Consider the following 12,000-nt stretch of genomic DNA (forward strand, 5'->3'; position numbering starts at 1 on the left):
ACAACATAACCTAGGATTCCACAGCAAATGAAAAATATCATCAGAGCTAAGTGCCACTCAAAAGGTGACAGGCTTAGGGACAGTTCTGTCTTAAACTATGCCAAGCTGCATAGTTGTGTCTTATTATACATCTCTATACAAGGCTGAGGAACACTGTTATAGAAAAATAATTTTTACAAACCGTATCTGTTTTCTAAGAACAAAGGCTTAAAACAAAATCTTCAAAGTATGCCCCCCCCAAACAGGAAAAGAGTACAGTTTCAAGGCAGAAAATGCAAATTTAAGTAAAAGAACTTCCATGTTTCCCACTTACCATTCCTTGCAAAGTAAATTCCTAAAGGCTTAGAAATAGGAAAGGGAAAGGGGCTGGCACTTGCCGTGTGTGGCACACCAAAAGTGCTTAAGGCTCAGGAGAGAGGAATATGAGGTGTTAGAAGTTCAGATGATTAAGTCATCTACGAAGGAAAAACTACTTCAGTGGGAAACTACTCACTGCAAATGAACTTTTCCAAATCAAATAACTCACTTGAAAAAGCAAGTGTATTTTCTGGTATATTCTAAGTGGAGACAACAGAAAATCTGGACTCATGATAACATTTCTGACTCTACTGTGTGTTCAGATACTAACGCCTCTGCATGCTTTAAGACCGCACCACGTGCAGGCACTTCTCATAAGTACAGATGACTGACACCTGCAGAGGAAGTAAATAAAGGGAGGATTTACACAGTTCAAAGTTAACACTTGAAAAGTTACCGGTAAACTACTTATGGGATATTATTGCTAAGGGAGTCTAACCCCAAATAGTTTTGTATTCATTATGGAGTGCCAAGGGTTGAACTGGAGGGGCCATTTTTCCTTTGTGCCTCCCTCTCCTGTAGTAGGACATTTCTTCTCACTGCTTAGCATGTCTTTATGCTCTGAAATTGCAAGGTGAAGGGGAAAAGCATATCACAACTGTCATGATCATTAGCCACTATTAATTAATTAATAAGTAAAAGCTCATTGTAGACTACCTATCTTCCCTTGAAACTTTACAACGTGATATAAAGAAATACATATTGTGGACTACAAGCTACTGTAGGTCTGGAACATGAGCCTTACACATTCTAACTCTACACGTTATCAGTAATCATCTCCGTTTACAACTACTACTCAAGGAATCTCACAAAGCGTACATTCAAACAAGAGGCATGTAGAGATTAAAAAAATTACCCGCTATTTTTCTGTATAAAAATAACCAATATTTTCTAATGTACACAAAGCCAAAAGATAAATATCTGTCACGTGTTTAGTGACATCTTTAGTTTTCTACTAGCTCAACACAATGTTTTAAAGGAGCAGTGAACATGACTGAAGCTCAGACTCTACCTTCACTCAATGAACTGTGGCCACATCTCTGTGTGTTCATTTGGATATTAAACTACCTCAATGATGTGGTAAAGACATAGGAAGTAATTAAACAAAACTTTCATAATGTTCTCAAAGTTCAGATGGAAACTGTTTTAGTGTGATGATTCTGTTGACAAGTTCACTGGTGAAAACTTCTGCTTTAAAAGTTTTAAAATTGGATTTAATCACTCAAATCTAATCAATGCTTTGCAGGAGGAATGAAAGGATTTTGTAAGGGAAAGGAATGAGCATTCTAGCTAGAGTTAACATGCTTACAATCACCTCCTACTATGCACAGCACGTGCCAGGAGATTACCAGGAACAGTACAGAAGAGCAGAGAGACATGACAAGTAATTAATATGAATCAATACTGGCTGAGGGTCAAATCATTTTGTCTTTCCTTAATCAGCAATTTCATGGATTTTTTTCTATTATGCATAACCAAACTAGGAAAAAATATTATTCAGGCAGCATTATTATGCTAAAATACTTGCATTGTATGTATATTCACTGTAATAATGCCCTATCCTGTCCTTTAAGTGCTTCTTTGTATGAAAAAGAACAACATTTATCACTCAGTTCCTCAGTCTTGGCACTAGACATTTAGCCCAGACAGTCCTTGATGATGGAAGGACATTCTAAGCATTGTAGGCTGCGTAGGAACTGCTCTGGCCCCTACTACTACATATCCATAGCAACTTCCCAACAACCAACCCTAAGCTCTCAACCAAATGGGTCTAGATATTATCAAATGTCTCCTAAAGAGTAAAAGAGATTTCCATTAAGAATATTGCTATTCATGTACAAATATTGAGAGGAAAGCTAACTTTACCACTCAAGCCAAACTGTTGGCTAAACCCGAAAAGCAACCAACTCTTTTAACCTTCAGATCAATACTGTTTATGCTAGAATACAATCCCTTCTTATAAAGCATTTGTCTAAAAGATCTGACTCTGAATTCTGTACTTATATTTCATTACATACAATTGTATCATTGGACTTTTAAATTATTCCACATCTCTATGACAAGCTTAAAAAATAAGATAGAAAAATGTATAAGAAAACTGAATTAAACGAGAAGAAATGTAAATCATTAAATTATGCTTAAAAGGATTCTATATGTTAATGATGAACATCACATTAAAAAAATTATCTTGTATAATGTTTCTTTGAAAAATATGGCCATCTTGTAACAAGTCTTTCAATGTATGTACCTTGTAAAATTAATTTCACCAATATTGGCTAATTATGAAAGTTATGATGGATTATTAATTCTGTAGAAGTAATTGTAATGTGTTTGGCCTTCCACTGTGTATTATTCTAGGCCAATGAAAGCTTTTTTTTTTACAAGTCTGAGTAAAAACAATCAAACTGATGTTACATCAAAGCCTGATACTCTGTTAAGATTCCTTCAGAGAGTTGATGCGGGCACAGATCTTCAGGGCAGGGCCTAGCTTAATATTCATTGCACTCATGAGATGGTCTTCTTTGAGCAGGAGAAGGGCCTGCCCATCGATCTCTTGTGCTCTGAACTCGTCTGCAATATCCTGGCAGCCTGGAATGTGATGAGAGAAAGGCAGCTAGAATTAAATATACAATTCAGCTTTACTCCCAGTCATCACAGTCATACACTCGGCGGGTCTCAATCTGAAATTCAGGCTGATACACTCATAGAATTTACTTATAGTGGTCTGGGTTCACCCTTGAGGAATAGAGTGTTTGTTGATATTCTGCTCAGCGGTTAACTATCCTAGTATCTATATAAATGTTTTTATTTTCTACCGAAATTTTGCACATCCGTGTTATCAGTAAATTCCATTCCCCATAAAGGCATAGGAACCAGTGGGTTACTAAACACAGTTAAATTATAAAATGAACACTAGCATAAAAACTAGTTATTTAATGTCTTTTACTCAAACCAGTATTCTAAGGAAAATCAATACACACAAAAAAAATGGATGATGAAAAATGGAATGGTTACATTATACCTTTGGTTATCATGCTATTACAAATGTTATCATCATCTTGTTTATATTAAGACGTCTTTCTTGTAAACACAGCTCTTGCATAGGCATAAAGGTCTGAATAACTAAATTATAAAGGACAAAATATAATCTACCACAGAAGAACGTTTGTTTTTTTTTTTCGGCCAGTCCTGGGGCTTGAACTCAGGGCCTGGACACTGTCCTTGGGTTTTCTTAAGGCTCTACCACTTGAGCCACAGCACCACTTCCACCTTTTTTTCTGTGTACGTGGTACTGAGGAATTGAACCCAAGGCAGCTTTGTACATGCTAGGCAAGCACTTTGCCACTAAGACACACTCCCAAGCCTCACAGAAGAGCTTTCTATAAGAGTAATAATATTCTGGTGTATAACAGCTGCTCTATTGGCTACTTTATTCCCATGTCCTGTTATTTTTTTGTCTGAGTTTCCTACCTTCTAACCAGATTTTCAATTTATCTGATAATTTTTTAAATTAACATTTCAAAATCTTCTACAATGTAAACTTTTGTTTTTGCCCCATTACCATCTATTAATCTATGAAATGGGATTACTCACCATAGAAAAGCCCCTTTTCTTTTCCTAGCGGTAGCTCTCAACAGAACCGGGCACACAAAACTGACTAATCTTGCATCTAGTTGTGACTCCATCCTTCTTTCAGTGAAAGAACTAATGTTCTTCTCTCTTCAGTCTTACAAGGACACAGGGAAGGAAAGAAGAAAGAGAAAGATAGGATAGGGCTTACTTAGATTCAGAGAACAGGAGTAAGAGGAAATGAGGACCATAAGAATTACATTTGTGAATAGAAATAAGGAGTTCATCAAGAAGAGATTTATACACACATGTGTGTATATATAATGTGTATAGAACATGCTCTCTTCTGTAACTGAAACTCTTCCTCAGATAGCTTCTTAAAGGTGGACAGTAAAAGTATTGGCAAGTAATACAGAAAGTGTGCCATGAAACGGCATGACTAGGAATGCATTAGCTTCAAAACTGTAGATCACCACAAAAAAGTACAGGTACATTATTAGTACCAAGATGGAAAATAAAGTAACTTTTTTAAGGTGGGGGGCGAGGGGAGGCAGAAGTAAGTCTGATTCTACAAACTCACTATAGAAAAAGTTGTTGTTGCTTTTTAAAGTCCGAATGCTCAAGGAAAAGTGAGCTGAAGTTCTGTGACTTCCTGACATTATCAGCCTCTACATCACTCAATACTACAGAATAAATTACCAAATCTAGTATTACCAAAAACAAAAACAGTAATATTCAGACTTAGAAGAAATGACCTGAGAGTGTGTGTTTCAAGTGGAAAGTTCTTTCCTTGTACGCAAAAACCCCAGTGCCACCAAAAAATAACTAAGAAGAAATTATTCCCGCTTTATATAAATCTAATCTGTCGACTCACAGGACTAATGCTAAGTTAATCTTTGCCAGAGGTAGTCATCATATCAACATAAAGTTAAGATAATTTGTATTACTTGAAAATAAAAATTGCACTTATAGAGAACTTTAAATGTACAAGTGAAAAAATATATGTATATAAACAACTCAGATTATTGGTGGACCATATACAAGTTCTAACATAATACCAACAGGATGGTTAATAAGATATACAAAGAAAACAGAAAACCTCAGGGATACTCTGATTAGAAAGGGAAGAAATTCCACTCTACCTTACAAGAAAAATACAAAAGAGATTAGGAAATTTATAAACTTTTCTCAAATTGTGAAAAAAAGCTTAGGAGAAGACAGAATTCAGGGAAAACAAATTTGAATGAGCTGCAAGAGGCTCAGAAGGATTCTGCACAGGCCAGAGAAGCAGAAACAAAGATAAAGACATTAAGATTTACCTTAAGCTACAAGGCATTATTCAGAGAAAAACTCTGAGAAAGGCACTGAACACAAGGTAACTAAATAAGCTTATTATATGGCCAATTGAAGAAATGTGAAAATATTCCCACTACAGCAGTGAAGACAAAGTTATTCTGACTATAAAATAGTATAAGCAGACTATAAACTATGTCTTCTTATAATGATATGCAATATTCTCTAAACAACTTCAAATTAAGTGTCTCAAAATAAGAATGTCAAGCATATTGACAATAAATTGATTCTTTTTTGTTCTGTTTTGTTTCATAACTCAGTGAAGGAAGAATGAGACCCAGGAGTTGCCCTTTGTTTCTCTAATGTAGCAAGACTAGCCACAAAGCAAGTGATTCTAGGAAAAATTATTTCTACAAGCCACATACAGTGACAGAAGAATCAGCAGTATCTATTATCATTTATTGGGGCTTCTAATTCTGGGATAGAAACCAACTTTTAAAGAAGAAATATTTCCCCTAAGCATGAACTCAAACTTAAAAACAGATGGCTGCCCAACATGGTGAAGTGACAGCTGAAGAAAACAGAGCTCATGTCCAGCCTCATGTCATCAGTTTGGGATTCCAATGTTAATTTAGAAGATAGTTATAGTGGTTTAAAACCTGTGAAGACTCAACGTGTCTACTACATCAAGTTTGAAACAGATTCTAAACCCCAATGGCCTGCAATTAACTCAGAACTTAGTTGTCCTTGGTAGGTACTTGAAAATCTTCACATGAACAAACTGTATGTCCTCTAAACCAGGCCATCTTCCTTTAAGAGTAACTATATCTTTTTCTTGAAGTTATTGTGGTTAGAAAAGATACTGGTAAAATAATTCAGCAAAATTTTAGAAAGTTCAGCTGAGCAAGGTGGCTCACCCCTGTAATCCTAGCTACTCAGGATCTGAGGATCAAGGTTCAAAGCTAACCCAGGCACAAAAGAACCTGAGACTCTTACCTCTAATTAACCTCTAGAAAACGGGAAGAGGGACTTGGCTCAAGGATAGAGCGGTAGCGGTGAGCTGAAGAGCTCAGGGACAATGTCCAGGCCCAGGGTTTGGACGGTAGCATTGAGCTGAAGAACACAGGGACAGCGCCCAGGCTGAGTTCAAGGATTTGACCCACCAAAAAAAGCAAAATTAGTTCTGTATATGAGGTAAACTGAATGGCAGTTTTATAAAACTAGTATTCCTAAATATATTTTCCTGTAAAACACATTAGCTTTAAATTTGCTTCTGAGACCTGGATCACTTTCACCAGAAAGATATTCACAATGGGAAGATGGTTAGCTTAATTTTCACAAAGCCTGATAGATAACTCATAGATGAGATGCAATCTTATGAATCAAGAGAAACTATATGATTCACAATTAAATCTAAAAGAAACCAATTTTTAAATTTCCCATTTTCCATATTCATAAAATCAAAGCGAGTAATGTTTGCAAATTTAAAAGAAACTATGTCTTAGCACATATAACCAGTGTGGGTCTCAAAATGAGTGAAGGAGCAGCTGATCTAGTTACCAGACCCTGGGAAATAGGAGACAAAGATTATTTCAAAAGAAAAAAGAGGCTTTAAAAAGTTGATGGAAAGAGTTTCAAAATGAGAGGACAGGAAAATAAAAACAAGAAAGCTACCCTCAGTATCAGAATGAACATAACTGAATTTCAGGTGACAACTTTGAAAAAAAATTCAGATGTGCTTTGATTATTTACTGCAAAGATTCAAGGAGTACAGCTTCCTTTAAAAGAATCAGCTTGATTTTTAAAGGAAAGATCAAAAGCTTACCATATTTTATAGTCTTGATGAACTTTCAGAAATGGAAAAACAAAAACCTCTCAATCTCCCTTAGGTAAACAATGGTTAAATCAAGGAACAGGAAATAGGACAGAAAAGCAAAAAGAGCAGAAGAGAAGTAGTGTCTGATTCAATCTTTCTACTGACTGAGGAGAAGAGAGCACCTTAATATTTCTTCACCAGCTGGGGTGTCACAGCAGAAGCAGAACTAGTCAGTTTGTTTTGTTTTGTTTTGTTTTGACTTGGGAGGGTATGAAAAAAAATCCCCAGTTGTGCTGAGGGAATAAGGAATTTCAATAGCAAATGCCATTTCACTTATACATGTTTATAGTACTGCTCTAGCCCTTTGGGGCAAAAGGTGTGGATGAGCCTACATCATTCCCAAGTACACAAGCACATGAAAACCTAAGGCCAAGTGGTGAATTACATACCTGGCAAAGAATGGATGAAGGCCCAGACATCATCAACTGTCCATATAGAGGGCTCCGTCTGTGCAACTGGCAACAAGTCACTGTTCTCAGGCATTTTCCTAATTCTTACATCTCGAAGCTCTCGTTCTCTTTCCCGCTCACTCTGCCTGCGCAGACGAGTTGTCATAGCAGATGGCACAGAATCGTCATGAGAAGCCAAGTCTTCTTCTGCAGATGGATAAGTAATTGGAAGCTGGAAAATGTAGTACAAGTAAAATACAGCATTCCATTTTCCTTGCATTTCTAAAAAGGGCATTGTACATTGAACAGGGTTTCTACACACCTGCCTAAGAATATGCTCTCTTGCTGTCCCTTCAGGGCCACTTGGACGGCGGCCACGATGCCCAAGACTCTGATTATCAGGCTTACGATTCCAGCGGCTAAGGGCAAATTTTTTAGAACAGCTAACATTGTACCTAAGAGATTAAAGTAAGGGGAAAAAATTAAAGATTACATAACATACTCCATTTTACTATGACTTGAATGTACAATTGTGAATCATTAAGCATTATTTGCTACATCAAGTACTGTAATATCTCATTAAGTAAATCCACATTGTTCAAGGGGCTCATTTAATGCTAAAGGGCTAACAAAGGCTTCTGTATATCATAATGTCTTTTTCTTTCTTCTTCTTTTCTTTTTGATGCCAGTTCTGGGGCTTGAACTCAGGGCCTGGGCATTTTCCCTAAGAGTTTTGGTAGTTTTTGTTTTTGCTGAAGGCCAGCACTCTACCACTTAGCAGCAGCTCCAAAAAGCTTCTGGGTTTTTTTGTAGTTAATTGGAGTCTTGTGGACTTTCCTGCCCCAGCTGGCTTCAAATCACCACCATTAGATTTCTCAGTCTCCTGAATAGCTAGGTTTACAGAGGTGAGCCACCAGCACCCGTCCATAACATCTTTTAAATATTGAACACTTATAAAAATTTATTTTTATTTTCTCACTATGCATGAAAGAAACTTTGGAAAACACAGATTTTAATAGCAGCAAAAATATTCAAGGTTCCAGAAGAAAAACATCTGTAGTAATTAGAATGTATATTCATTCAAACTGTTATTTTCTCAAGTAATAATTTCTGAAGAGGTTGTATTTTGATTGCTAATCTCTTCAGAGATCAATATAATACACAAAAATAAAAGTATTTAAAAATATTATTATAACCAGAAAGTGAAAATATAAAGTTGAAATTTCAAAGTTATATAATAAATTAATTGTTCCTAACTGGATATTTAGAACGATATACTTCTTTAAAATTGGCTTAAAGAAGCCAGGTGCAGTGGCTCATACCTGTAATCCTAACTACTCAGAAGGCTGAGATCTGAGGATCACAGTTCAGCCTGGGCACTAAAGTTTGTGAAACTGTTATCTCCAATTAACCACCAGAAAACTGGAAGTGGTGCTATGGCTCAAGGAGTAAGGTGGTAGCCTTGAGCCAAAGAGCTCAGGGATAGTGCCCGGGCCCAGAGTTCAAGCCCCATAACTGACAAAATAAAATATAACTATTCTAGGACCAATAACAAGATCAATTTTCCTCAACAACTGTAAATGGCCCTGATGACCATTTTACCATAAAATAATTTTAAAAGCTCTTGCTGTGTTCATTATGCATTTATAGGCCCCAAAATGCAGGTTTTGGGTTCCTAATTAGGTAACAAAACCTGTTTTGAGTTTTTAATTGTAGGAACCACTCAGCTTATTTTGCTCATAGATGGCACTCTATCACTTAGACACAACTCCAGCTACTGTTTTTGGTAGTTCACTGGAAATGGCGTCTCATGACTTTTCTGTTCCAAATGGCTTCACAATACAATCCTCCAGGTTCCAACTTTCAAGAGTAGCCAGGCTTACAAATGTGAACCTTTACTACTGAGAAAGGATCAGAGAAGGCATTTGTATTTGATATTTAGTTCTCCAAGACCGACAGCTAAGCAGTCACATAGGCAGCGGCAGCACTGTCTTCCTCTCTTCCTTTAGACCTCTAAAGAAATTAATTTGGGAGAGGAAGGGGCGGTGCCCGGCCGGCAAGATGGCGCCCCCTGTCCCGGCTGCTGGCGCCTGCCCGGCTCCGGAGCGGCTCCGGAGCGGCTCACCCGCCAAGTCCCAGTCCCAGTTCTACGTGCGCGAGCCGCCGCACGCCCAGCCCAACTGGCCCAAGGTCGTGCTGACCTTCACCACCACGGCCTTCCTGTGGTACAAACTCATCACACAACATCATGAAGATGTTTTAGAGTATAAAAAAAGAAATGGATTAGAATAAAATTTGGAAATGTAAATGTAGTATGATCTACATGACTATAGCAGTCCTTCTGGATTCTCCATGTACTGAGTTGTAAATGTAAGAGAAGTTACATATGAATATGTATCAAGTCAGTATCATTAAATGAAATAAATAAAAATACTTGTTTATTCCTCAAAAAAAAATAAAGAAATTAATTTAAAGGTACAATAACATGTAGCAATCATCTCCAGGAAAAGTATCTGTCACATTAAATATTCTTAAATACTTCTAAATAGTATCCATAGAAGAATTACCAAAAACACAGAAGAAAAATAAGGAACATTTTACAAATTTGTATGGGGCCATCTCATCTTCTCTGTATTGTTCTAGTTCTAGTATATGTGCTACTAATGTAAATACCCAATTTTCCCTGGGCAAATTTTAATTTACAATCTTAAGTTTATGGTCATATCTTCTTGTTTTTATCGTCATCTCATACTTATTTTCCTATACAACAAATTAAAAGCTGTTGGGAGCCAGAGTGGAATCAAACTGTACCTTGACTTGCATCAGATGATGGCTTTATTGTCTTATTGCTTTCTGGCCCTATTCTATGTAAATGACCTGAGAATTACCATATGAATGTAACACCTGGAGGTTCCCTGGGTCTGGAGGAGGGAAGAAGCGGGAGTGGAAAATAAACGCGGCAGTCTCGGCAGTCTTTACCTGGACTGCGGACATCCCGGACCCGGTGTGTCTGTCTCTCTTCTATTTCTTGCTAGTCCTTGCCCCCGATTTCAGGAACCCCAATCTGCGAACCCTGGTTTGCTGCCGGTTGGCCCCCGCAAAAAGCCTTAAGGATTTTAAGCCAACTTCAAATGACAGAGGAAAACTTACCTGGACAGGCAAGTTCTTTCAGATAACATTTAAGCTGATTTAACCAACTTTGAAAAAAATTAATAAAATAAACCTGATCATTTAGTTAACCCAGAATAAATCTAAAATAAATTTATGAGGTAAACATAAACTTAGAAACATTATTCTGAGAATTAACAAAGCTAAATGCTACAAAAAGACAAATGTGGAAAAAAATGACCTATGTAAAGTTCTCAGAATTCAAGGCATACATTTAAGTTTCAAAACCCCAACAGGAAAAATGTTATCTGGTCTTAGGTGTAAATCAGACTGGTAGAAAACCAATATCCTGGTATGGAAGACTGGATCATCTCTTGAGGTATCAATTAATGCAATATTCCTTTTCTCAAAACCTACTTTGTATAAAATGAAATTCAAAAATCTTATTTTGAGTTTTCAAGTCATTTAAAAAACATGGACTTACACAATCTTTCCAAGCTGTTTCCCATTATTTAGTGATTCCTGTATGCACAAATGACTCTAGCAAAAGAAACTTTGAGTTGCTTTTATCTTTCTCAGTCCCAAAATCCACAAATTTCTCTTATAGAAGTAGTAGTCACGTAAAATAAATAAATGTATCATTTTTAAAGATAAAAAAAGAGATACCTTTTGGCACATGACATAGTACAGAATCTTTTTGACCTCAAAAATTCATTAGCATATCCCATTTTCCCACAGAATTCGCACTTGAGCAGCTCGCTGTCCATTTCTTCTAATGTTTCTAAAAAAATAAACATAGGGGAAAATTCCAAAATGTAATTGTGGACATTTTTCTTTTAATTTCTGTTTTGATTTGATGTTGCCACCAGACTAATGATCCTTTAACTTGTCAACTCAAAATTATTTTGGCAGAGCAAAGCCAACCAACTACCTCAAATGAAGTCCTTCTTGCTTCTTCATATTAGATGAGTTTTGCTTCCATATAAATAATATTTTATTTTTTGCCAGGCCTGGGGCTTGTACTCAGGGCCTGAGCACTGTCCTTGGGCTTTCTCAAGGCTAAAGCTCTACCACTTGAGCCACAGCACCACTTCTGGATTTTTTTCTACGTATGTGGTACCAAGGAATAGAACGTGGGTCTTTGTGCATGCTAGGCAAGCACTCTACTACTAGGCCAAACTCCTGGCCCCTAAAAAATATTTTAAAGGTTCATTTTGCTGAGAATCCAGCACTGTGAGAAATGACAGTGAATAACTCAGAGTCACTGCCCTCCAGAAGGAACATTTTCAAAATGTACCATGTGGGAAATACACAGCAAAGCCTTTTAATCTGAGAAGAATGAGGATGAAACTCGAATGTCTCTAAAGACAGAATATAGAAAGATGTATATATCTACATAAAATTGTT

At 36.8% G+C, this 12,000-nt stretch overlaps 1 protein-coding gene and 1 pseudogene across 8 annotated transcripts in view; both read right to left on the reverse strand.

Annotated features, from left to right (window-relative positions):
• Window positions 1–1,972: 1,972 nt before the first annotated feature.
• Phc3 (polyhomeotic homolog 3) overlaps window positions 1,973–12,000 on the reverse strand; it is a 67,537-nt gene continuing 57,509 nt past the window's right edge. For 7 of the 8 annotated variants that reach the window (XM_090338681.1, XM_090338689.1, XM_090338660.1 and 4 more), the window contains 4 exons: window positions 11,260–11,374; window positions 7,808–7,940; window positions 7,486–7,717; window positions 1,973–2,946 (listed from right to left, as the gene is read on the reverse strand). In XM_090338681.1, coding sequence (XP_090194807.1) covers window positions 2,792–2,946; window positions 7,486–7,717; window positions 7,808–7,940; window positions 11,260–11,374 — 635 coding nt within the window. In that variant the 3' untranslated portion in view covers window positions 1,973–2,791. Of the gene's footprint in view, window positions 2,947–7,485; window positions 7,718–7,807; window positions 7,941–11,259; window positions 11,375–12,000 lie in introns of those variants that run through there. The other variant, XM_090338691.1, reaches the window with a different exon arrangement.
• On the reverse strand, window positions 10,067–10,158 carry LOC150068523 (U6 spliceosomal RNA; annotated as a pseudogene).

The sequence above is a fragment of the Megascapheus bottae genome, chromosome 1, assembly GCF_031878675.1.
Source record: "Megascapheus bottae isolate mThoBot1 chromosome 1, mThoBot2.hap1, whole genome shotgun sequence".
NCBI classification, from domain to species: domain Eukaryota; kingdom Metazoa; phylum Chordata; class Mammalia; order Rodentia; family Geomyidae; genus Megascapheus; species Megascapheus bottae.